General features: G+C 56.4%; 1 protein-coding gene across 1 annotated transcript in view; it reads right to left on the bottom strand.

Annotated features, from left to right (window-relative positions):
• Window positions 1-19,153, bottom strand: part of TESK1 (testis associated actin remodelling kinase 1) — a 29,746-nt gene extending 10,593 nt beyond the window's left edge. The window contains exons 1-7 of the mRNA XM_028748861.2: window positions 18,879-19,153; window positions 3,810-3,931; window positions 3,229-3,277; window positions 2,902-3,048; window positions 2,729-2,811; window positions 2,520-2,610; window positions 938-1,021 (exon numbers count right to left, since the gene is read on the bottom strand). Coding sequence (XP_028604694.2) covers window positions 938-1,021; window positions 2,520-2,610; window positions 2,729-2,811; window positions 2,902-3,048; window positions 3,229-3,277; window positions 3,810-3,931; window positions 18,879-19,106 — 804 coding nt within the window. The 5' untranslated portion in view covers window positions 19,107-19,153. The remainder of the gene's footprint in view (window positions 1-937; window positions 1,022-2,519; window positions 2,611-2,728; window positions 2,812-2,901; window positions 3,049-3,228; window positions 3,278-3,809; window positions 3,932-18,878) is intronic.
• Window positions 19,154-24,756: the final 5,603 nt, after the last annotated feature.

Here is a 24,756-nt window from a genome sequence, read left to right as displayed (position 1 = left end):
TCCTCAATATTCTGTGTCATTCCGGCCAGTCCTGGAACAGGCATTTCCAGCTGTGGCCCTTGGGGGTCCCTCCCAACTTTACAATTGCAGATCAGTCCCCTTCTCCCCTTTCCCCTGAAGACTCCCCCAAGTGTGCATCTCGCCCTCCTGGGTTGCTTTGGAGTCATGCTAATTCAGAACAGCCACCCAAATATTTAAGCATGAACTTCACTCTGCTGGTATGAAAGACTCTCCTCTCGAGTCCCCAGCGCAGGGTGACTTTTCAGTCTAAGTACCAGACAGCATCTTAAAAAGCAGAGACATCACCTTGCCAACAAAGGTCTGTCTAGTTCAAGCTATTGTTTTCCCAGTAGTCATGTATGGAAGTGAGAGCCAGACCATAAAGAAGGCTGATCGCCGAAGAATGGATGCTTTTGAATTATGGTGCTGGAGGAGACTCTTGAGAGTCCCATGGACTGCAAGAAGATCAAACGCATCCATTCTGAAAGAAACCAGCCCTGAGTGCTCACTGGAAGGACAGATCCTGAAGCTGAGGCTCCAAGACTTTGGCCACCTCATGAGAAGAGAAGACTCCCTGGAAAAGACCCTGGTGTTGGGAAAGATGGAGGGCACAAGGAGAAGGGGACAACAAAGGACGAGACAGTTGGACAGTGTTCTGGAAGCTACCAGCATGAGTTTGACCCAACTGTGGGAGGCAGTGGAAGACAGGAGTGCCTGGCATGCTCTGGTCCAGGGGGTCACAAAGAGTTGGACACAACCAAACGACTAAACAACAACAACAACAAAACCCGTCTGTCTTGTGCCCATGAGGCCAGGAGGGTCTCGGAGGGCCTCCAGAAGACCCCATTGGACGCTCAGAAGAAACGCAGCGGTTTGCCCATAGGAGCCTAGCAGAGCAAGGGGAGGAAGTAGCTCCTGCAGGGAGGGAGGGTCTTACCTCAGTGCGGGGCAGGTAGTCTGGGTCGGCCGGCAGGCGGGCGATGGTCTCGCAGAGGATGATGCCGTAGGCAAAGACGTCAGCCTGGCGAGGTCGGAGAAGGGAGGCAGTGAGGCAGGAAGGGCCCCTGCGCACTCAGGGGAGGGGGAGACAAAAAGAGGCTCCAGCCCCCCCCCCCACAGACCCAGAGGGAAACCGGGGACAGAAGAAGAGCCCCCCATATGCCCTGGTATTTGTGGCCCAGGCCCACATTCCCCACACTCACTCACCCTCCTGGTCAGCTCCCCCCCCAACACCAGGCTGACCCTGTGCACCCCACTTCCCCCCTTAATTCTCTGGCTGGGAAAGGGGATCAGAGAAATTCATGGAGGAGGAGGAAGAGGAGGAGGGCTGGGGAACAGAGAAATTCATGAGGAGAAGGGCTCTCGGTCAGAGACAGAGATGCTTCTGAAGACCAGAGGCTGGAAACCCCAGGAGAAGACAGTGCTGCTGTTGCCCTCAGGCCTGGCTTGCTGGTTTCCCATTGATGCATCTAGCTGGGCCCTATGAGAGAGAGCAGGAGGCTGGACTCAAGGGGCCACCCTTGGCCCGATCCTGCAGGCTCTTCCAACGTTATGACATTCCTCCTTGCAGCCCATGAACAAGGGATCTCCCTCTCAAAGACGTCCTGACTGCCTCCAACTTGGACGGCTTTAAAAGAGTGGCTGGGGAAACCCAGCCAGATGGGTGGGGTATAAATAATAATAATAATAATAATAATAATAATAATAATAATAATAATAATAATAATATTCAGGGAGGGTGAGCCTATTCTTGACCATCAGCCACTAGGCCTAGGCAATATCTGGTTGTCAATATTGTATTATATATCATCAGCTAGACATCACGAAGTAAAGGATGCCTGGATGGTTAAATCCACTCAAAGGCGACTCTGGGGCTGCAATGCCCCATCTCGCTTTTCAGGCCGAGGGAGCTGGCATTTGTCCACAGACAGCTTTCCAGGTCATGTGGCCAGCAGGACTAAACCGCTTCTGGCACAACGGGACAGTGTGACGGAAACTGGAGTGCATGAAAACACCGTTTACCTAATCATGATGCACTGATAAACCACAATGTCGGGAATAAGGATGGAGCCAAGTAGAGGCATCAGCTGGCTTCATGGTTTCTCCGGCATTGAGGTTTTTGCACAGCAAAATCACACACTCGTTCACAATATACCGGTATTGCTAGGTCAAAAATTATGAAACTGATATCATGACATGAGCTTCAAACCGGTTTTGGATGATATATTGCCCAGTCCAACTAGCCACAAGGGCTACATATCCTCTGAAGATGGAAGAGTCTGAGACTCTTAATCTCAAGAGTTGTGGGTTTGAATCCTGTGTTGGGCAAGAGATTCCTGCATTGCAGGGGGTTGGACTAGATGGCCGCGATGGCCCCTTGCAACTCTCCAGTTCTGCAATTCTGACTGTGCCTGGGAGGGCAGCCCTGTGGCCGTCGTGCGCTGCTTGCGGTCTCCCCGTGAGGAGAGGCTGTGGGGCTAGATGGGCCCTCGTTGGCCCCCCCCCCCTTACGGTCCTACCTTCTCGTTGTACAGCTCCCCACGCAGGACCTCCGGGGCCATCCAGTACGGAGAGCCGACGACGGCCAGAGGCTCCTTCTCGCCCCCGTCACTGGGGAGGAAGCAGAAAGGGGGGAGGACCGGGAGAAAGAGGTCAGCCGAAGCCCAGCAGGACTCCCCCCCCGACCCCCAAATGGCTCCCCCTGGCCAGGAAGGGCCACCCGCCTCACCTGTAGGTGGGGATCTTCTCCGCCAGGCCAAAGTCTCCCACGACGGCCGTGTAGCCGTTGTCCTCACTTCTCACGAGGCAGTTCTGGGCAGAGGGAGGAAGAAGAGGCGTCACAGGCATCCGAGGAAGGAGACGGGTGGGCGGGGAGGGGGCCGGGGGGCACCCCATGCCTACCTTGGAGGTGAGGTCGCGGTGGAAGATGCCCTTGCTGTGCAGGTAGCGGAGGCCGCGGGCGATGTCCAGGGCCAGCTTGACGCGGACGGGCCAGGGCAGCGGGGTGGGGCTGTCCAGCAGCTGCTCCAGGTTGCCACCGTTGATGTACTGCAGGGAGGAGGAACGGCAGGGGGTGGGTTAGATGGCCTCTGGGGGTCCCCGCCAACCCTACAGTTCTAGGCGGCCCCCACCCAGCCTCTCTCTCTGGCCCCAGCCTCCCTTCGAGGGATGGCAGTGGCTCCCCGTCCACCTTTCTTGGGCCCAGGTGGGCAGGCAGGTGAGCCTCACCTCCGTCAGCGCATGAAGCTGGCCTTGGTGGACGCAGACGCCCATGAACCTGGAACGAGAGGGGGAGACAGAAGGACCCGTCAGGACGCAGGGAGACCCTCCCCTCACGCACTGTGCCCTGGGAACAGGAGGCACCCACGCCACTCCGACCCCTTGCCCAGGGCAGAAGAGCAAGTGACCGTCAGCCTCAGGTCCCAGGTCTGTAAAATGGGAACAGCACCTCTGGCAACTAGGAAGGAGGACACAGAGCTCCAGACATTTTTTGGGGGGGATAGGAGGAGCCCAGTTCACTCAAACCCTCACTTTCTAACATTGAGACCCCCCCCCCTTCTATGTACTTCACAAGAGAAGCCCCAACTCCCCAGACCTTTCCATCTCCTGTGCTGGAACAAAGCGCTGGCTTTTTTGAACTGAAGCCAGAGTCCCCCAGGAGATGTTCCTCGAGGTCCCTGCAAAAGACCTAGGGCAGGTGGAGGTTGGGGGGCTGCACCCGGAACCCCCTCAGGCCAGACAGGGCACCCCCTTTGGCCAGAGCCCCCCACCTAAATCCAACCCCCCCCACCCCCACGAGGCAGCCTCACCGGAGGATGTTGGGGTGGGAGAGGCGGTTCATGAGCTGCACCTCGCGCAGCATGTTGCCACGGTTACTCATCAGCTTGTTCATCTTCAGCACCATGATCTGCCCCGACTGGCGATGCCTCACCTGCAGGGAGAGCGGAGACGTTCCTTGAGGGGGGGAGCTTTTGCCATTTGTTGCATTCAGTGCCAGATTTACGTATAAGCAGTGGAGTCGCAGTGGGGGGGGGAACTGGGTGCCATGTCTGGGGGGTGACAAGAAGGCCACCGCAGCCACATGTGGAGGATCCTCTGTTCGCAGCTGCAGCCGCAAGCAGAGGATCCCAGCAACAAACCGCTATGTACAGTGCATGTGTGGCGTGACATGCATGCGCCATACGTAACAACGCCACACATGCGCTGTACATACGTCTGTAACGACTCTACACATGCGCACATGCGTCCGTATGGCGCTTGAGTGACGCCGCTGGCAAACTGCTATGTACAGTGCATGTGCGGCATTGCTACATTTGGTGCATGCGACGTACGTAGCGAAGCCGCACATGCACTGTACATAGCAGTTTGCCGCCCTGGGTGTCACGACGCCTTCGTTCGCCCCTGAGTATAAGCTAAACAAGCTGTAGCTTAGGGTCCCACTCTCTTGGGGGCCCCACAAAATTTAAAGGAAAAAACAATTGGATGGACATTTCTAAAATGCAAGATAAAAAAACAAATAAAATAAAACCTACATACAGCAACATTTCAGTTCAAGAATTACTTTGGTAAAATACGTATAGGCTTGTAGGCTTCTCAGAAGAGGGGAGTCATTGGCCACTGTCGTAAACAAAATCTGCCTTTTTCCCCTTATGGGGTATCCAAGAGCCCATATAGAGTCCTTACGTGGGTTCCCTATTGGTAGGAGAGAATAACAGAGGCCAACCAGAGAATATTGAGAAGCAAAGCAGCTAGTAAGCCTGATCTTTATTGAACTGTTGCAATGGGGTGCTCCCCTCACACGCAGGAAAGGAGGAGGACCTTGAACAATGGCGCGAAAGGCCTTATATAGACATTTAAAATTCCCTGCCCTGGAGCTCCAGACCACCCCCCACAAACATCATACCTACAATCTATGTACATGCTTGGCTGGTACACTTTTGAACATTTAACACATATCTAAGACCTCAAAATTCCTATCACACCACTTTGAGGACATGGTGCTGGCCTAGTTTCCCTCCCCCACTGGTGGACGAAGGTGAGGGCGGGGGGGCGGTCCGCCCTGGGTGCCAACTGGGGGGGGGTGACGTCACAGCTGCCCCTGTACCCAACCCCTGGGACCCTTGGTGCTCACCACGCATTTCTGGGATGCTTGGCACTCGCTGTGCATGCCCCAGGACATGTGCTGTGCACCCCCCAACGCACCCAACGCAGGTGGCACGCCACCCCCCCCCCCGGGACGTGCACCAGCCATGCCCCCGGATGTACATCACTCCTAATGCCAGAGAAGGTAGCTTTGCCACTGCCCCCCCCCCCCGGCTCTGCAGCTCTCCATATGCCATGGAAGCAGCTGGGGGGGGGGGGGAGAAGGGCTAGGCAAAAGGGAGGTTTTCCATGACAGCCCAGCCAGAAGCTGTTTCCAAGGAAGACCCCCCACCCTCCGGGCTTCGTGGCATGGGGAGGGGAGAGAGGCATCTGCGCCAGCCCACACCTGCAGGCCTCTGAGACAGCTGCCGCCCCCCCAGCCGGGCCCAGCAGCTGCTTCTCCCCCCTGCAGGGAGTCCTCCTCCAGGGGCTGCCTCCCAGATTCCTGGCTGCTGCCGTCAGCTGCTGCTCTTGCCCTTTTTAGTCGATGCTCCAAGGCCCGGCGGGCGAGGCTGCCTGCTCCTCCTGAGCCGCCTCTGGCTGCTCCCCCCCTGCAGCCCCAGGGAAGACGAGGAGGAAGGGGGCAAGGGGGTCTGGGCAGAACAGATGTGGGGGGCAGGGGAGACCCAGGGCTGGTGGCTGCAGGACCCCAGAGGGAAGGAGTCCCCTCGCAGAATGTCTCTAAAGAAGAGCACCATCCAGCTGAATCACAGAACTGCAGAGTTGCAAGGGACCATCAGGGTCATCTAGTCCAACCCCCAAAATGCAGGAATCTTTTGTCCCATGTGGGGCTTGAACCCCCGACCCGGAGATGCTTTACTGACTGAGCTGCCTTGTACCAAGCGGAAGAGCACATCCTCCAGCTGCTGTGCCCCCAAATGCCAGGTGCACTCTTCACATGCTCAGTGGTCCTCTGCTTCGTGACGCCTTCACATCACCCTGGAAGTGTTCTGGGGCTGAGTCTGCACCCAGCGCAGGGCTGCCTGGTGAGAGAAGCTCAAGGTGGGCCAAGGCTCAAGCCCAGCATGATTGGCAAGGGCATAACCCCCCCCCAGCTCAGGTCAGGGGATGCTGTGGGGTGGGGCTGGGCGTGGGGCTGCCATCAGCCTTTCACAGAGGGACCTTCAAGGGTCCTCTAGTCCAACCCCCAGGAATCCCTCCCAGCTCTGCTTAAGAACCTCCAAGGAAGGAGAGTTTGCTGCCTGCATTTATTCCTGCACTGCGAGGGGTAGGTCTAGATGACCCCTGGGGTCCCTTCCAACTCAGCCATTCTGTGCTTCCACAATGATTTTCCGTGCCCAGGACAGACAGACCCCCAAGACTCTCCTTGGCCATGCCAGCCCTTCCCACCATTGCCCTGCAAGGCACCAGAGCTCAGCAGGGCAGACTCTCTCGGGTGCCAGGCATGGAGGAGGGGGCAGAGTGTGTGCCTCACCAACTGCTGCCCAGGCCCAATGTGTGAAAGGCGATAGCCCAGCCTCCCTAATGCATCCCTTCCGCCAAGTCCTTCAATTATTGAGCTCTCTCTCACCAAATGGTGGCCCAGAGATCACCTGTCACAGGTGTCGCCTTCCATCAGAGTCTGCCAATGCCCCCCGCAAACAGAGCGGAAGCACCTCAGGGCAGGGACTCCCTGCAAGACAGAGGACTAAGGAGGCTGCCAGCCCCACAGACCCTCCAGCCGATGGGTCTAGTCCTCAGGGTTGGAGCAGGACTACCTTCTAACATTTTGCCAAATTCTTTTTGCTAAAGGACACAGATCTTCCTGGGACTGCGGGGGACTGGGGACGACACTCAATTCCCCTCCCCTCTCCCCACGCCTCCCCCTCCCTCAGCAGCATGGAAGGAAACTCCACCCCAAACTCATGTCTGGCGCTTTCCCCCTAAACTCAAATGCAAGCGCCTTGCAAGAGTTAAGGCCTCCTTCCCAGCCTGTTTATTCAGGCAGGATGTCCAATTTTGGAGCCTGACATTTATGCAGCAGAGACTTCTCCAGAGCCTCCCCTCTGCCAGCTCCCTTCGGAGGAAGGGCCCGCCCTCCTGGCTTACAGAAATGAATAGAAAAACCGTAAATCACATTCCAGGATTTGCTCCAAAGTGCAGGGCTGATAAAACCAAGCATGTTCCAGAATCCAGCCTGACTGATCAGGCTCCAGATAACAGAGTTAATGTTCGTCGATCGCAGACACTTTGATCCGGCTCGTCCTTCCAATCATAGAATTGTAGAGCTGGCAGGGACCCCCAGGGGTCATCCATCCCAACCCGCACAGCCCCTTGCTGTGCCAAAGCCAGGCCAGAAGCTAGCCAGCAGGACCAGAGGTCAAGCCCCCGCCAAACGTAAAAGCCCAGGCAGGGAGGATCCAGCAGGTTGGCTTGGGTTCATTTTCTGAAGCGCAGGGGGTTGTTCCGGATGACCTTGTGCGTCTCCCTTCCTACAATTCTATGGCCCCACCTTTTCTCCAAGGAGCTCAACGTGGAATATAAATGCAGGAAAAAGAATCAATAAATGCGGCAGAGCGGGCTCAGAACAGCACTGGGAGAACTTCGCCTAAAGGAGGTAAAACCAGGAAGTCAAGGATGCAAGCTGACCCAAACTGTAGCCGTAGCAGAACATCAGAAGAAGAGCCCAGAGGCAGGATCAGGCCAGAGGGAGCCCTCCTAGCCCTGCTCTCTAATCCTGCAGTGGCAAAGCAGACGCCCCAAAGGGAAACCCGGAAGCAGGATTCGAACTCAAGAGCAAGTCCTGTGGTTTCCAGCAAGGGATATTCAGAAGACTGTTGCCTCCAGCCATGGAGACAGGGATATCAATAGCCCTCTCCCCTATCAATTGGTCTAATCCTCTTTAAAGCCACCCAAGTCAGCGGCCATCCCCGTCTCCTGTGGGAGGGAGTTCCGCAGTCCAACTCTGCGCTACGTGCAAAAGGACTGTCTTTTCTCTGTCCCGAATCTTCCAGCATTCAGACGCAGGAGGAAAGGCCCGTTTCCCAGACAGATACAGTGGTACCCCGGGGTCAAGTACTTAATTCGTTCCGGAGGTACGTTCTTAACCTGAAACTGTTCTTAACCTGAAGCACCACTTTAGCTAATGGGGCCTCCTGCTGCTGCCGTGCCGCCGGAGCACGATTTCTGTTCTCATCCTGAAGCAAAGTTCTTAACCCGAGGCACTGTTTCTGGGTTAGCGGAGTCTGTAACCTGAAGCATATGTAACCCGAGGTATCACTGTACATAGATAAACTTTATTTGCATTAGCCAATGGCCATAGCAACATAAAACAAGCAATATATACAATTAAGAAGACAACAATGGGTAAAAAGGGCAATCAAATGACCAAGATTATCGTTCAGGTACAGAGAGACGGACCTGCCGGCTCCTGACCTCCCTGCCTCCCTAACCCTTTGTCCTCCTCGGTCCCATTTCAAGGTGGTCCGAAGCCAGCGCCACCCAGGGACCAGGTGAGCACCAAGGAACACAAAAGCATCCGAGGGAAAGGCCAGAACGGAGGGAGGTGATGCAAGAGGGAACAATTGGGGCCTCTGTTTACGTCTAAACAAGGCGGCGTCACGGCAGAGGAGAAGGAACCGGCTCCCAAGAGCAGCGTCGAGGCCGTTTGTGGCCCCCTCTGTCCCAGCAAGGTCTCTTTGAAGGCACCTCCTGTCAATGCCAGGGAGGCACCAGGGAGGCAGCGCAGGGAGGCAGATCTGGCCCAGATAAGCTCCAGCCTCGGAGCCAGACAAGCCTCCTAATGAGGTTGTGGTGGCTGCCCAACGCTCACTTAGGGAAGTCCTGCCCAGCTGGAGCTGAGCGTCAGCACTTCTGGGCTGGGGCCTGCGAGGATTGCAAAAGGATTGGGCCACAATGCCCTTTCCCTCGCAGCTGGGGGCAGATTTCAAAACAGTTGGAAGAGGAGAATTTTTAACCTACTGATGTGCTTATTACATGTTAGCGTTTACATTTCTGGGAGAATTTCAGTGCAAACCAGAGTTAGAAACTCAGATATACAGAACTGGTGGGAAGAATCTGGAACCAGAGAGACCAAGCACTCCGAAAAGACTGGAATAAATTTATATTATGTTTGAAGGACAACTGTGAGCAATGAACATCACTAGCAGGGTTACCTGAAGATATGTAAGATGAAATGGCTACCTATTCAGGATGAGCAATGTAATAACTTAGGGAATAAGAATAAGAAAGGAAGTGAAATGCAAAGATGCAAAATTTAAGTTTGTAAACTATTAGGCAGGAGGGAGGGAAGTCGTTAGGCTCAGTTGAGCCAAAAAGATTTAATAAGAAGATATGATGTTACGCAATGTGATTAAATGTAAAACTAATAAAAATTGGATGCGGGTGGCACTGTGGGTAAAACCTCAGCACCTAGGACTTGCCGATCGCATGGTCAGCGGTTCGAATCCCCGCGGCGGGGTGCGCTCCCGTAGTTCGGTCCCAGCGCCTGCCAACCTAGCAGTTCGAAAGCACCCCCGGGTGCAAGTAGATAAATAGGGACCGCTTACCAGCGGGAAGGTAAATGGCATTCCGTGTGCTGCGCTGGCTCGCCAGATGCAGCTTGTCACGCTGGCCACGTGACCCGGAAGTGTCTGCGGACAGCGCTGGCCCCCGGCCTCTTAAGCGAGATGGGCGCACAACCCTAGAGTCTGGCAAGACTGGCCCGTACGGGCAGGGGTACCTTTACCTTTTACATAATAAAAAATATTATAAAAAAAAGAAACTCAGATATAGAAACTAGGTGCCAAATGGCTCCGTAAACCAGGGTTACAGCTGCCAAAACGGAATGGCCAGTTGCCATTTGGGGGCCAGATGACGTGAAAGTTGTAATTTTTAATACATTCGTTCTGATTCTGCAGATAATGTATAACTGATAGAATTCGACAGGATGTGTTGCTAGTGTATGAGAGCAGATCCAAGGATCCCCTGGCGGGCGGCTCCAGATGGGGGAGACGTCAGGCGCCATCCGGGCAAATGGGCATCTTCTCTTGGTCCCAAGCGGCTGAGAGCCGGGTGCAAAATGTGCCTGGCTGATTTTGAACATGGGTGCAAATACTTTGAATATCTAGAACATAGTGCACAGCAGCATTCGGGAATGAGACGGGTTCGCATCCAGGAAGCATTTAGTGAAAACTGTTCAGGCCGGCCAGCTCTCAGCCGGGAGAGCCTCAGCTGGTTGGTGGGTTGATTTTACTTCTACGCCGCTTTTCCAAAACGAGCTCTGCTCAAAGCAGCTGACAGCAGACATTCAAAACATCAAAACACAAATATACAAAATACAGAGCATGTTAGTAAACTCAAAAACCAACAATTTAGCAAACACAGAATAAATTCAACATTACAAAAAAAAAGGGGGGAAAGAAACCAATCCAGGTTTAGGTACACAAATACAAAACAAAGCGAGAGTTATGGCAATGAAGTTACTGTTTTCTTCTGCTCCTACAATAGAAAGAGGCCTGGCCTGCCTTACTGGGTCGTTGTTTGAGGACAAACCAGGAAAAGGTGGCAAGACATTAAAAAAACCCGCTGTTGATGAGAAGCAAGAGTCTGAAAGACGCTTCAAACCTGTCCCTGGTGTTTCTCCAGCCCTGGTGGCAAAATAAGGACATCAGAAGAGGCCTGAGTCTGGATCAGGCCAGAAGAGGCCCATCTGGTCCAGCACCCTGTTCTCACAGGGGCCAACCAGATCCCTCCAAAGGGATCCCACAAGAAGGATCTGAGCACAGCAGAAGCAGCTCCCCCCAGCCGTGGGATTCCCAGCGAATGGCCTAATTGGCAGAGACTGACTTCCTCCAACATGGGCATTGGGGGCAGTAGCCTCTGGAGAGACCGGCGTATTCATTTATTTGTGTAAAAAAAATTATATAGTGCTACATCATTAAAAATAATAATCAAAGAGGCTTATAGCAATGGTATTTATATGCAATAAAAACCGCAGAGGAAAATTAAAACCAAGAGATCATCAACTTGCCATGACAGAGAAATGTTTTGCTAGCAGTCAGCATAAGATTATGGGAAACGGGTCTTGCCATGTGAAGCTCTGGCCACAACGCCAGTGAGGAAAAAGCCCCCATGAAAGAGGCCTAGAACAACAGAGCTGGAAGGGACCCCAGGGGGCATCCAGCCCACCCCTGAAATGCAGAAATCACAGTGGAAGAATCATAGAATCGTAGAGCCCAAAGAGACCCCAGCGGTCATCCAGCGCACCCCTGAAATGCAGAAATCACAGTGGAAGAATCATAGAATCGTAGAGCCCAAAGAGACCCCAGCAGTCATCCAGCGCACCCCTGAAATGCAGAAATCACAGCTCAAGAATTGCCCACAGGCGGCCCTCCGAGCTCTGCTTAAAAACCTCCGCCACTTTCTGCCACCCTCGCAAACCTCTGCCACCGCTGGCCCAAGCTCCAGCCTGCACTGACCTGATTACGGCCACACTGGCGTTGGCAAGAGCAGACAAAGACCGGCACAGCCCAGCCTGTTTCTGAAACCAGGACGTGGCAGAACCTGATGAACAGCTGGCTTGATCCAGCCGCTGATAGATGCGGAGGGTGGCAAGGACAGGGCAGAGCCTCCCTCGGCTGGCACACCGCTTGGGCCCTGGCAGCATCTCCAGCTGGGGAAGGGTGTCTCTCGTTCTCCGGGAGGCCCTGCAAAGCCACTGCTGCCAGTCAGAGCAGGAGATGCCCGGGCTAAGGGGGCCAGCAGCCAGACTGCGCCTTGGAGGGCAGCTCAAGGGCCCTAGGCCAGCAAGACAGTCTCTGCTTTGCCCGCAGAAGGGCCCCGGGTGCAACCCTCACCACCTTCAGCAGGAAAAGATGCCAGGCTCTTTGGCCTCTGGCCGCCAGAGGAGGGGCTACTGGGCAGGGGGTGGGCAGGGCAAGGCAGCCTCCTGCATCAAGTCATTCCGCCTTTATTTCATGAAATCTATACACTGCTTGTTTGTTCAAGAAAGCCTCCGTTTACAAAAAAAGATTAAGCAATAAAATTATCAATAACAACTGACAGCTATAATTTAAGCCTTTCAAAAAGCTAAAATAACAACGGAATAAAAATGGATTAAAACTGGCAGCAACCTTCTCAGTCTCTGGGTAGGCTTGTCAAAACAAAACCTGTTTCTAGCAGGCGCCGAAAAAAGAGGGTGCAGTGAAATCGCCTCCCTGAAGTCAAGAGGCAGGGAGTTCCAAAGGGGGCAGGCGGCCACACTTACAAGATTCCTGCCTTGTGGTCCCTGCCAGTTCTACAGTTCTATGTTCACAGGACTGCCACCCCCACCCCTTCGGAGGCTGCGCTTCCCCACACGCTCCAGCCCTCCCCACCACCCACCACTGCTCTTGCACCCCCCAGGAGCCGGGCCCAGAGGAGGTCTGGGCTCAGGAAGAGTGGCGTGGAAGCCCCTGCCCTGGCTGGGAGCCTGGGGTCCTCCCCAGTCTGGCTGGCCCTCAGCCAAGACCCACAGCCACCCCCCAACCCCTCAGCCTCTCCCCTCCTGCTCCTTTCTCAGAACTCCTCCTGGCTCAGGAAGGGCTTCCCACCCCCCACCCCCATTCCCACCCCCCGGCAAGGACTTCTGTGCCCCTGCAGGGTTGGCACCTTCCTAGTGGGGCAAGCCAGCCCCAGAGGCAAAGGGGCAGCACGGAAGGAGCTGGGGGGTGGCAGGGGGAATCCCCAGAAAAAAGGGACCCCCAGATCAGGGGAGCAACTGGCAGGAGCCGCAAAAGCCATCCATGTCTCTCCCCCCCCCCCCCCCAGCGTTCTTCTGTCTCGTCCTGCTGTCAGCAGAGAGCCTAGAATGGTAGCGCTGGAAGGGGACCCTCAGGGTCATCCAGACCAACCCCCTGCAATGCAGGAATCACAGCTGAAAAGGCCAAAGCAGGCCCCACAAACAGCAAAGAGCACACACACACACACACACACACACACACACACACACACACACCCTGCAGAGCAGGCCAGAGATCACAAGGGGTTGTTTCTACACACACACACACACACACACCCCACTCCAAAATCCATGCCTCCTGCTGTGCTCCAAGTCCCCCCGCTGTGTGCCTCTGTGTGGGTGGGCACCCTCTGAGTGGCTTCGGCTGCCCGCCAGGGCAAAGCAGGGGCAAACCCAGATTAGCCGGCTTCTAATCCCCCTCTAATGAGCCCTGGGCTGGGTGCGGCACCTAATGACCCTAATAATCCCTCGGCACAAGCCGGGAAGGAGATGAGAGGCGGCAGGCCAGGCTGGGAGAGTCTGCCTGGGGGAGGGGAGAGTGGGGGAGGGGTGCCCCCCTCCAAGAGGGCAGAGGCAGGGGCACCTCGCACTCAAGGCTCAGAGGCCAGTGCTCACTCCTCAAAGCGGCCCCTGGCACAGAGGAGGGCAGGGCCCCTGCCAAGACACTCCAAACGTGGGGGGGGGGGATCCGAAATGGCACCCGGTCTGGGGACACCCTGGCTGGCTGGCAGGCAGGAGTCACGAGCCGGCCTGCTCCTCTGTGCATGGCGGGGGGGGGAGGCTATTGATGTTCTCCAGCTCGGAGAGGAGCAGGCAGAGATTCCTGCAGCGATGCCACCCACTCCTGGCACGGGGCCTGCAATCCGGGCACATTCCCAGAGCCAAGCTCCGCCGCTCTGCTGCTGCTGCGGCTGCCCACCTCCCTCCCGGCAGCAGCTGGGGCCCAGCTGGGCCTCCCCACCCACCCCGTGGCTTCCGAGCCCACTCCTCGCGGCCGGCAGGTGGGTGGGCAGCGTTCAAGGCAGCAGAGGCTGCGCCAGGCCTTGCCCTCCTCCAGACCAAACTCCAGCCCACTGGCACACGCAGCGCAGGGCACAGCCAGGCCAGGCCTGGGCAACTTGGGGCACCCCTCCCAGTCGGAAGCAGCAACGGAGCGACATTTGGGGCCCCGGGGGCCCCAGAACTCTGGCCCAGGCACCAAGGGGGGCAGGGGGGTCTGGGGGGGGGTCAGAGGCTGTGCAGTGCATGTGTGTTTGTGAATGCCTTTCTCTGTCGGGAGCCTCCTTTGACTACTCAGAATCATAGGCTTGTTGGAAGGGACCCCAAGGGTCATCTAGTCCAACCCCCCGCAATGCGGGAATCACAACTTGATTTTTCTGTCCTTCTTGGATGGTGGAAATAACCACCTCAGCTTTCGCTTCTGCTCCAGTTTTCCAGATCCAGAGGAGGAGGGCTGAGCCCTTGCTGTTCATTGTGGGGTAACGCCAGCCTTGCGAGGTAGGCAGGGCTGCAGGGCAGCGCCTCCAAGCCCCACAGCGTCCCTTCAGCAAATGCCAGTGTGAACATGCGCAACACACACAGGCGCAAATCCACGAATGCAAACCCTGCGCACAGCTTGCGCAGAAAACCTCCAGGCAGAAATCTGGGCTCCCCACTGTATGTAGTTGGGGGTGGGCGAGAGAGACCAAAAGCAGGATCTGCCCCCCCCCATCACTGCACGCAGGGGGCCTTTAGCAAGCCACCCAGAGCAAGCAGAGGCAGAGACCTCCAGGTGACTCGAGCGAGCGAGTCAAGCCGCGAGGGGCCAAGAAAGGCCCAGGATTGGAGCTCGGCCAATTCCAGCGGCGGAAAAGCTCCTTCCTGACTCGCAAGGCAGCCGCCAGACCCCAAACACAAGCCAGGGCTCCTGAGCATCTCTTCCAATATTTACAAAATACTTGAGCAAGTTGGGACTGGCCCAGAGACACAGAGCAGCCCAGGCATGGGGGGTCCAGCACCCCCCCCACTCCGTGGGGGAAGCGCAAGAGGCCAAGGAGAGACCCAGAGAGGGACGGAAGGAAGGGCGGATCCGGGAAACAAGTGCTGGCCAGCAGGAGCCAAGGCGGAGGCGCTCAGGATCAGTGCCAGGAGACACGGGGGGGGGGGGACCCAATCAGACCCAAGAGCCCCCTTGGGCTGGCAAGGGCAATGCAGGCAGGGGCAGGCCGGCCTCTCGTGGGACCCAGGATGAGGGGGCCCTCAGCGGTCATCTAGTCCAGCCTGCTCTTAGGGGTCTGCCCCAGAATGCCCTCCTCAGTGCCAGGATTATGCAGCCAAGGAGCAAGTGCGCTTGGCTCAGAGAGGCCCAAGAGAGGAATGCGTGCCCTGCACCCAGCGCCTCTGCCAACCGGGCGCCCTGCCGCTGTTTTGGACTACAAATCCCATCAGGTGGGGGGCTGCAGTCCAAGACATTTGGAGGGCACCAGTCTGGTGAATCCTGCTCTGCGTCACAGAGCGGCTGCTCTCAGTTTACAGGCCTTGGGGCTCAGCGTAGGAAGAGATGTCTCTGGTTAGGGGGCTTTCTATGGGGCCTTTGCAGCCCTGAAGAACTTTTCCTAGTTTCAGCCGCCCCCCAAAATACACAACACACAACCCTGTATCTGCCACTTTAATTTGCATGTGACGCTTTTAGCTGCTCCTGGAATTGCAGAGAATAAGTCCTTTTTTGAGGAGGAGGAGCAGACAAGGCCTTTGCTCAGCCGCAGCTGCCTTTGTGGAGACAGTGGGGCGAATCTGGGGGATTTGGGGCTGGAAAAGGCCAAAGGATCAGCACCAGCTGCTGCCTCTGTCCTGGTGACTGGAGACCCTCCTGGGCTGCCCCCTTGCCCTCCTCCCCTGACTGAGGGCCAGTTCCCTGCAAAGGGCAGACCCCACAAAGCCGCCAGCCCCACGGGGTGATCAGCCCAGCCTGGGTCGAAATCCCCCGAGGGAGACCAGCTGCAAGAATCTCCGGGGCAGCCCAAACACACCCAGGAGTTCAGGGCGCCAGGATTTTTACAGTGTGGCACTCAAGCCTGCCCTCTTGGCAGAGATGAGCTCAAGGGTCAAAAGGCCTTTGGCTGGCCCTGGCAAGAACCGACACAGGGGGAACCGCCTGCCCTATGTCCGCAAAGCAAGGCTGTTCCGAGGAATGCGCAGCACATGTGGCTCCCTCTGTCCTTGGCCCCAAAGCGGGTGGCATCTGCCTGGCAGAGGAGAAGCTGGAAAGGCCAGGCTGGATGACTCAGGAGCCGAGACAAAACCCTTGCCGGCCCAACTGGCCCTGCCTGGGATCCTGCATGCCACACACACACGTGCAGAGTGCAATCTCCTGAGCGCCTGCACCTTGCCCCTTGGCCCTTCCCCGCAGCCCAGCTGCCAGGACTAATTGAGAGCCCTCCCACTTCCTCCCCTGCCCGGGCACCGAAGGGGACTTTGCCGCTCTGCCGTTCCCTCTGCTCCTTCCCAAAGTCCTGCCAAGAACTGGCAGCCGGCAGCGGGCATGGCAGGATCCCAGCATGCACTGCTCCCTCCGGAGAACAACAACTGGGACACCTTCAGGGCTGAGTGCAAAGAGCCCGGCCAGGAGAGGCCTGGGGAGGGAGGGAGGGAGGGTGGCGCCCTCCTTAGCCTCTCCGGGGGGCCCTGCAAAGGGAGGGGGCTCCTGGGCACCGGGGCTGGCAGTGGAAGGGTGCCCCTCCCCAAGCGGCCACAGGGCAAGCGAGTGGCATTGGCAGGCAGGCAAGGAAGGTTCTCCTAAGGCCAGGAGAAAAGCCTTGGGTCAGGCCAAAGGGGACTCACCTCAGCCGGCTCCCTGCTCTCACTGTGGCCAAAACCAGCAGGCAGGATCTGAGCACCAGAAGCCTCGCCCCTCATCAGGCTTCCAGAAACTGGGATTCAGAAGAGGCCTGGCTGCCCCCGTGGAGCCAGAGCAGAGCCATCCTGGCTGGCAACCGCTGAGAGCTGGGTCCCCCTCCCTGAATTGATCAAACTCCTCTTTCAAAGCCATCCAAGTTGGTGGCCTCCAGTGGAAGGGAGTTCCACAGTTCAGCGATGCCCAGTGTGAAGAAGGGATTTCTTTTCCCTGTCCTCAATCTCTCCTGGAAGTTTGCACATGGGCAGAGGGCCAGCTGACTGGCAGGAGGCTGGACGGTGCTCAGGGTCAGGTCTCAGCCTGCATTGAGGCCTCTTGCGAGGGACAAGAATTTCATTCCTGCTGATCTGTTGTCTAAGGTTGTTAACAGAGAACAACTTAAGGTTTACGTACAGAGGTTGCAATTGGGTTGAACCCCCGGTACTACAGGTTACACGGAAAGGGGGAGATGTTAGGAGTGGCCAGTCCAGAACACAGGGGGCCACCACTCCCGAGTCAGGATGTGTCCCTCAGTCCCCACCCAGCTTGCCTTGACTTTAGCGCAGGAGCACCAAGCCCCGAGCAGGCAGCTGCCAAGGGGGTGAAAGTGTGGGGAGAGGGTTTTGACGCCTCCCAGGCTGCAGCAGCTGTCAGCCAGGACCTTTTTGTGCCCGAAACCTCGTGGGTGACTCTGGAGGAGCCCCAGGGCCAGAGGGATGGATCTGACCAGGCAGAGTTGATCTAGTCCCTCGGGGGCCCACACCAAAGGGGTGCAGAGAAGAGAGGGCACAGCAGAGACTTTGGCTATTCTGGAAGAGGGAGAGCCCTCGTTCAAGGAGCGCTGGACGGAGCCTGACCCTGGCACTTTACGAACACAAGGAGGGGGCATCCTCAGCCCAAGGGGCAGGCCTCTCCCCCCCTGCCCCACTCTCCTTCTCTGCCAGGGCAGGACAGACCCCCTGGCTCTCCCAGGCCCACCCTTTGCCCCCTTCGGCTCCCTCCTCAGAGAACAACAGCATTTCACACGCAAAACGACCTCAGGAGATGTTCCAAGAAGCCTGCGAGGTAGGCCAGTGCTGCAGTGAGAGAGAAGGGCTCAGGCACAGAGTCAGAGCAACAGCCCACCAGGCTGAGTATTGCAAGCACTGACTGGCAGCATCAGCTCGCCATGTTTTTCTCCTGGGGACGGACATTGTCCCTTCTGCACACCAGGCAGATGCTCTGAGCCGCGTGGCAGAGTGAGTTCCCGAGGAAGGGGAGATGCGGACGGAAGGTATTTTGACCCCCGAGCAGTGGCACTGTGCCAGCTATCTTGTGCCAGGGGCCCACAAGTGTGAGGCTGAACCCCGGGAGCCTCACCCACCCTCAGGACTGAGAAGTTCCCTGCAAGCCAAAGGATCCACCGAGGGGCAGCCCTCCTGCTGCCAGCCATCGGGCACCAACACGCCACCTGTTCCAAGCCTGCCTTCCTGTCTCTCGTGGGGGCCTCAACCTTCTGGCCCCCTCAAAATCCTTGCCCAGCTCACAGGGGCCTCATGCATGCTGCCCCAAGTGGCTGGCCGCCTCCTCTCTGCCCCAGGGCACCCCAGCCTCCACATCTGGGGCTAGAGGGCAGTGCCCACATGGTCACTCTCATGGAGGGGGGGCGCTACTCCAAGTGTGCCCCAGCTGTGCCCTCCAGAGTGGCCGAAAAATGCCAGCCCTGCCCCCTGGCACCGTCCCCTCCCACCTCACCCAGGCTGTCAACAGAGAGCTGGACCCTCCCACTCGCACACTGACAGAGGAGAACAGGCACGGGGTGTGGGGGGGGGGGGAGCCCAGAAGGGACACCCTCTCCCCACCCCAAAGAACAAAGCACCCCGTGCCAGGGCGCCATGCCAGGCCCCATGACAACAACACGCCTCCCAGCTGTCATGACAGGGCCTGGCCCAGACCACGGGCATGCGTGCCAACTGCCCGAGCAGGCCGGGGAGGGGGGGGGACACAAGTGGCACAGCCAGCACCCCCCCCCCCAGCCTGGGGACCCCAAGGGCTTGACAGGCTCTGAAGGTGCTGCCCGCCCCCCCACCAGGAGGACACCCCGCCCCCGCCCGCGGCTGTCAGATTCCCCCCGGCCCCCGCCAGCCTCCCGCGCGGCCCGCTCACCTTGAAGACCTCGGAGAAGAAGCCGGCGCCGATCTTCTCGCAGTAGAAGTCGTCGATGCGCGCCAGCGTGGAGACGGCGCTGCGCAGGGCCCGGTAGGAGGAGGGCCGCAGCCGCCCCCCGCCCGCCCAGCCCCCGCCCGCCGCCCCCTCGCCGCCCTCGCCCGCCTCGTCCAGCCGCAGAGAGAGCGCCGGGCGACGCGCCCCCGACGCCGCCTTCTCGCGCTCCATCGCCGGGGCGGCCCGAAGCACCCCCGGCCCCCTTCACATGGCGGGCGGAGGCGGCGGCGGGGGGAGCGGGGCGGGGCGGCCGGGCGGGCCGGACGGGAGGAGCAGCGGGCCGGAGGGCGCGGGCGGGCGGGCGGGCAGCGAGGGCGTCGGCGGCGTCGGGGCTCCGGGCGCGGCGATCGCGGCTGGTCTGCGGCGGCCCCGGAGCGAGCGGAGGCACCGGCGGAGGCGGAGCCGCGGCGGCGCGGGCGGGGCCACCCTTAACTCCTCGCCTGCCGCCGCCGCCGCCGCGCGGGCACGAGCCGCGCAGCCCCGACGGACCGGCCGCCCTGCAGCGCCCCGGACGGACGCGCCCCGCAGCGGCGCATCGCTCTCCCAGTCGCCCGGCGGTGCCAGCGCGCTGCCTCTCCGCCTCCCCTCCCGCCTGACCCCCCGAAGCCCGAGGGGGCCCGATGCAGCGGCCCCCCAGCCCGCCTGCGCCCCGCTTCCCACCGGCAGCAGAGGAAGCGCAATCCCGCAAAAAGAAAGACGGGGGCCAGAAGGAGCTGCCCCCCCCCCCGATGGCTGCGCGGGAGGGAGGCGACGCCAAGGAAATGCCCCGCTGGGCTGCTCTGGGGTAGACTGCGCCGGGACAGGGAGGCTCCTCTGCGCTCGCGGCTCCCATCGAGACCAGCGCCTCCTGCGCCTTCCCCGCGTCAGGATCCCACCCCAGCCCCTCTCCTGCTCCCCCAGGCACTTTTAACATTGCAACCTCCTTATGCAGCGGTATGCACATATATTTTAAGGAATAAATGCACAATTCCTGTATTGCAGGGGGTTGGACTAGATGACCCTCAGGGTCCCGTCCCACTATACAAGTCTCTGATTCTGTTTTTTTATATATATATAAAATTTTTATTAAGGTTTTTACATTACAAAATAGAAAAAGAAAAAAGAAAAAATACAAAATAAAAGTAGTTAAAAACAATCAATCTTTTCATCACATTATTTTTCATTAACTTGTTTCCCGGACCTCCTCATACCTCCCTTTTTTGTATTCCAGTTCAATTTATTAGCTTAGCAGTTTCTTTCCCTCTTTATTCTACCCAGATCTTTAATCTTAAGTTATTATAACATTAAATTTTTACTTATAAAAAACCATTTTTTCATATTCTTTTATACCATTACAGCTAGAAACCACTTAATTTCAATCCAACATCATTCTAACATTCATTAATTTTACAATATCTCTGTAGATAGTATTTAAATTTCTTCCAATCTTCTTCCACTGACTCTTCTCCCTGGTCTCGGATCCTGCCAGTCATTTCCGCCAATTCCATGTAATCCATCACCTTCATCTGCCATTCTTCCAGAGTGGGTAAATCCTGTGTCTTCCAATACTTTGCAATAAGTATTCTCGCTGCTGTTGTACATAAAGAAAGTTCTATCCTTCTTTAACACCGATTGGCCACCTATGCCCAGGAGAAAGGCCTCTGGTTTCTTCAAGAAGGTGTATTTAAATACCTTTTTCAATTCATTATATATCGTCTCCCAGAAAGCCTTAATCCTTGGGCACGTCCACCAAAGGTGAAAGAATGTACCTTCACTTTCTTTACATTTCCAACATTTATTATCGGGCAAGTGATAGATTTTTGCAAGCTTGACTGGGGTCATGTACCACCTGTATATCATTTTCATAATATTCTCTCTTTGGGCATTGCATGCCGTAAACTTCATACCTGTGGTCCATAACTGTTCCCAGTCAGCAAACATAATATTGTGTCCCACATCTTGTGCCCATTTAATCATAACAGATTTCACCGTTTCATCCTGAGTGTTCCATTTCAACAGCAAGTTATACATTCTTGACAAAGTCTTAGTTTTGGGTTCTAACAGTTCTGTTAGACAAGTCTCTGATTCTAAGTCAATAAATGTGCTCTTGAGAGCCATGGCGGCGGGTGGGGTGGAGCTGGAGCAGGCGAAGGAAGGAACCTTCTGAAGAATCCCTGTGCCTGAGATGCAGCGAGGCGTAGGGGCCAACTACCGGGGGCTGTGGGGGCTTCGGCCCCCACAAGAAAATATTTGAGGGCACTGGGCCCCCACAAAGTGGATGTGCATTCCCATTCACATGGTGTGTGCGCACATCAATGTCATGTGATCGATTATGCAGGGTGGGGCTTACCTGAGCCCCCACAATATGTAAGTCATGGGCCCACCTGCTAGCCTGCTCCCTAAAATTGTATTTCAGGTCAACAATTACTTTGATAAACTACATATTTTGTGATGTGCAAATGGCTTGAGATACCTATGATTTCCATAAATGACCATATAGCATATATTCAGCACAAAAAACAGTGACAATTTGTTGTTGACAAAGGACAGCTGGACATGTAAAAGGGCCCCATTACCTTCAGGAGCTACTGCCTCATGAAGCCTAAATCTGGCCCTGATGGGAAGCTGCCTTGGCAGAATCAGACCATTGGTCTACTTGCGCAGTGATGTCTACACTGGCTGGCAGCAATGCCTCTCTGCGATTCGAGACAGGAGCCTCTCACAGCCACCATGGAGATGCTGCCAAGCAGGTACTGCACCTGGGACATTCTGCACCCAAAGCAGGTGCTCTACCCCTCAGCTATGGCCCTTCCCCAAACTTCTACAGCTCACAGGTTGTCCAATCTAAATCCAATTTAAAGACAAGGAACCATAAAAGGGGGAGAGCGGGCGAGGCTCAGGGAGCAGAGAAGTGGCCTGGTGTCGACCCCACTGTGTTGAGCTGTACTGTATTTCGATTTAAATTACAGCAATTATTTCTCAATTGGTGCCTGTTGTTTGTTGTTGTTTAGTCGTTTAGTCGTGTCCGCCTCTTCGTGACCCCCTGGACCAGAGCACGCCAGGCCCTCCTGTCTTCCACTGCCTCCCACAGTTTGGTCAGACTCATGCTGGTAGCTTGGAGAACACTGTCCCACAATCTCGTCCTCTGTCGTCCCCTTCTCCTTGTGCCCTCCATCTTTCCCAACATCAGGGTCTTTTCCAGGGAGTTTTCTCTTCTCATGTGGTGGCCAAAGTAATTTCCTGACTGCTGTCACCATCTGCAGTGATCATGGAGCCCAAGAAAGTAAAATCTCTCACTGCCTCCATTTCTTCCCCTTCTATTTGCCAGGAGGTGATGGGGCCAGTGGCCATGATCTTCGGTTTTTGATGTTGAGCTTCAGACCATATTTTGCGCTCTCCTCTTTCACCCTCATTAAAAGGTTCTTTAATTCCTCCTCACTTTCTGCCATCAAGGTTGTGTCATCTGCATATCTGAGGTTGTTGATATTTCTTCCGGCAATCTTAATTCCAGCTTGGGATTCATCCAGCCCAGCCTTTCGCATGATGACTTCTGCATATAAGTTAAATAAGCAGGGGGACAATATACATCCTTGCCGTACTCCTTTCCCAATTTTGAACAATTTGTGCCTATGCACATAAATATACATACACATTCCCTTATGTAGAAAGGTGTCTCTCTTCCGGCCTGGAAAATACATTCCTAGAAAGGTCACGCAATGCAGAAGCCATGTGGAAGTCCATGCCCCCTTTGCTGCAGCCTCTCCCTTGGCAATGCCAGCCCCCCATCCCCCCCACCCTGAGGCTCCTTCCAAGCCAAGGCCTGCCTGTTCCACCCCATTAAGCCGCAAGCGCTGGGACAGGGCTGCCTGTAGGAGATATACCGCTGCCCTTCACCCGCTGCTGACACTCGGCCATTTCGCCTGACAGAGGCAATTGTCCTCACCGCCCAAGCGAAAGGTCTTCTCAGGCGCCGTAAAATGGCTTCAGTCTGGGGTTGGGGATGGGCGCTCTGCACCCAGCGAGGAGCGCTCTGCCCACGCCCCAGCCAGAGGCGTCATGCCCTGTGTCTCGTTCTCGGGTGCAAACCACACACAATGTCAGACACAGGGTTCAGGAGGGTGCTTCACCTGGCTCTAACTCTAACCCTGTGGTACAAAGACAACACGGCAAAGTTTTTAGCTGCTGCACACAATTGGCAAGGCTGCCTACTTGGAAAGGGTAAAGGTCAAGGGACCCCTGACCATTAGGTCCAGTCATGACCGACTCTGGGGTTGCGGCGCTCATCTCGCTTTACTGGCCAAGGGAGCCAGCGTACAGCTTCCGGGTCATGTGGCCAGCAGTACTAAGCCACTTCTGGCGAACCAGAGCAGCGCACAGAAACACCGTTTACCTTCCCGCCAGAGCGGTACCTATTTATCTACTTGCACTTTGACATGCTTTCAGACTGCTAGGTTGGCAGGAGCAGGGACCAAGCGACAGGAGCTCACCCTGTCGCAGGGATTCGAACCGCCGACCTTCTGATCGCCAAGTCCTAGGCTCTGTGGTTTAACCCACAGCGCCACCCGCGTCCCGCCTACTTGGAAAAGGGTGGTCAAATTCTCTCTGGAAAGTGGGCACTCTGGAGTCCAGCAGTTGCACTTTGGGGGGGGGAAGCAACTGCTCACCAAGGTAAATAGGCCAGAGAATCTCCCCACAATGGAGGTTTGGAGCATTTGCTCCCCATTTCTCACCTGTGTGTCCACCCCCCTCCCCAGGCTGAGTTTTGTGTGCCAAGGTGCCAGTTCCTCACTGTGATCCTTTTGGCAAGGTGAGCTCTGCACCTGTTAGCCCAGAAGAGTACCTGGGCACTTGATCTCACAGGGGAACAATGACTCCTGTGCTCCGTAGTGCTCATTTCAAGGGCTGATTTTATCATCTTGTGTTTCATAATCACAACAAAAGCTTTTAAGAAACAACTCTGGGATCAGTCCTGGCACCATTTCCCTGTTCTGGCTGTTCCAGCAAGTGGCCCTGGAGGGTGTGATGAGACTCCCGTTGTGAGCACGGATGATGTGAGCCGTATCTGGGACTCCCAGGGCAGAGAGGTCCATCTCTACACCGCCCACGCAGACCCTCCAAGGGTCCCTGTTTTCCAGGGATGTCCCTGACTTAGAGAAGTTGTCCCAGTTTCTGATTTGATCCCAGAATGTCCCACTTTCCCTTAGGATGTCCCTATTTTCACTGGAGAAATGTTGGAGGGGATGGAGTTCTCTGACCCCCGAGCCATCTGAAGGCAATCCTGTATAGGGACTCTAAAAAATGTATAAATATGTTTTTATATATGTTGGAAGCTGCCCGGAGTGGCTGGGGCAACCCAGTCAGATGGGTGGGGTATAGTCGAACTATCAGGATGGAATGGGACATCCCTATTTCCACAGGGGAGATGTTGGAGGGCATGTGCATGGCAGCTCCGCTTGCGCCTCAGCACCACTTCCCAAAGGGCTGCCTCTCCTCGCCCTCTGCCCCCTGCAGACAGACTCCTCCAGGCTCTCCGCACGCAGCCTTCCTTCTCCACCAAGGCAGCCTCCATGACCTTTCTGGGCCTGGAAATATCAGAGGCGTCATGCGCAGCTGGGCCCATGCGCTGACTCAGCAAGCCTGGGGTCCTGGCTGCAGCGCAGGGGTGGGGGTGGGTTAATGGATGGGTGGTCAGTTTAATCTTCACCCTGCTAGTGCTTCTTCCAGCCACGGTTCATTTAGACCCAAGAAGGGTCTGGGCACAGAATCTCTCCCCTGACATTTTCATCTCCCTAGCAGGCAAAGGAGGGGGGCAAGGGGGGGCACTGGGCTCTGCGGCACCGAG

This window comes from Podarcis muralis, chromosome 11 (genome assembly GCF_964188315.1).
Source record: "Podarcis muralis chromosome 11, rPodMur119.hap1.1, whole genome shotgun sequence".
Classification (NCBI taxonomy): domain Eukaryota; kingdom Metazoa; phylum Chordata; class Lepidosauria; order Squamata; family Lacertidae; genus Podarcis; species Podarcis muralis.
Note: the sequence above shows the minus strand (reverse complement) of the source record. Positions and strands in the feature narration are given on the sequence as shown.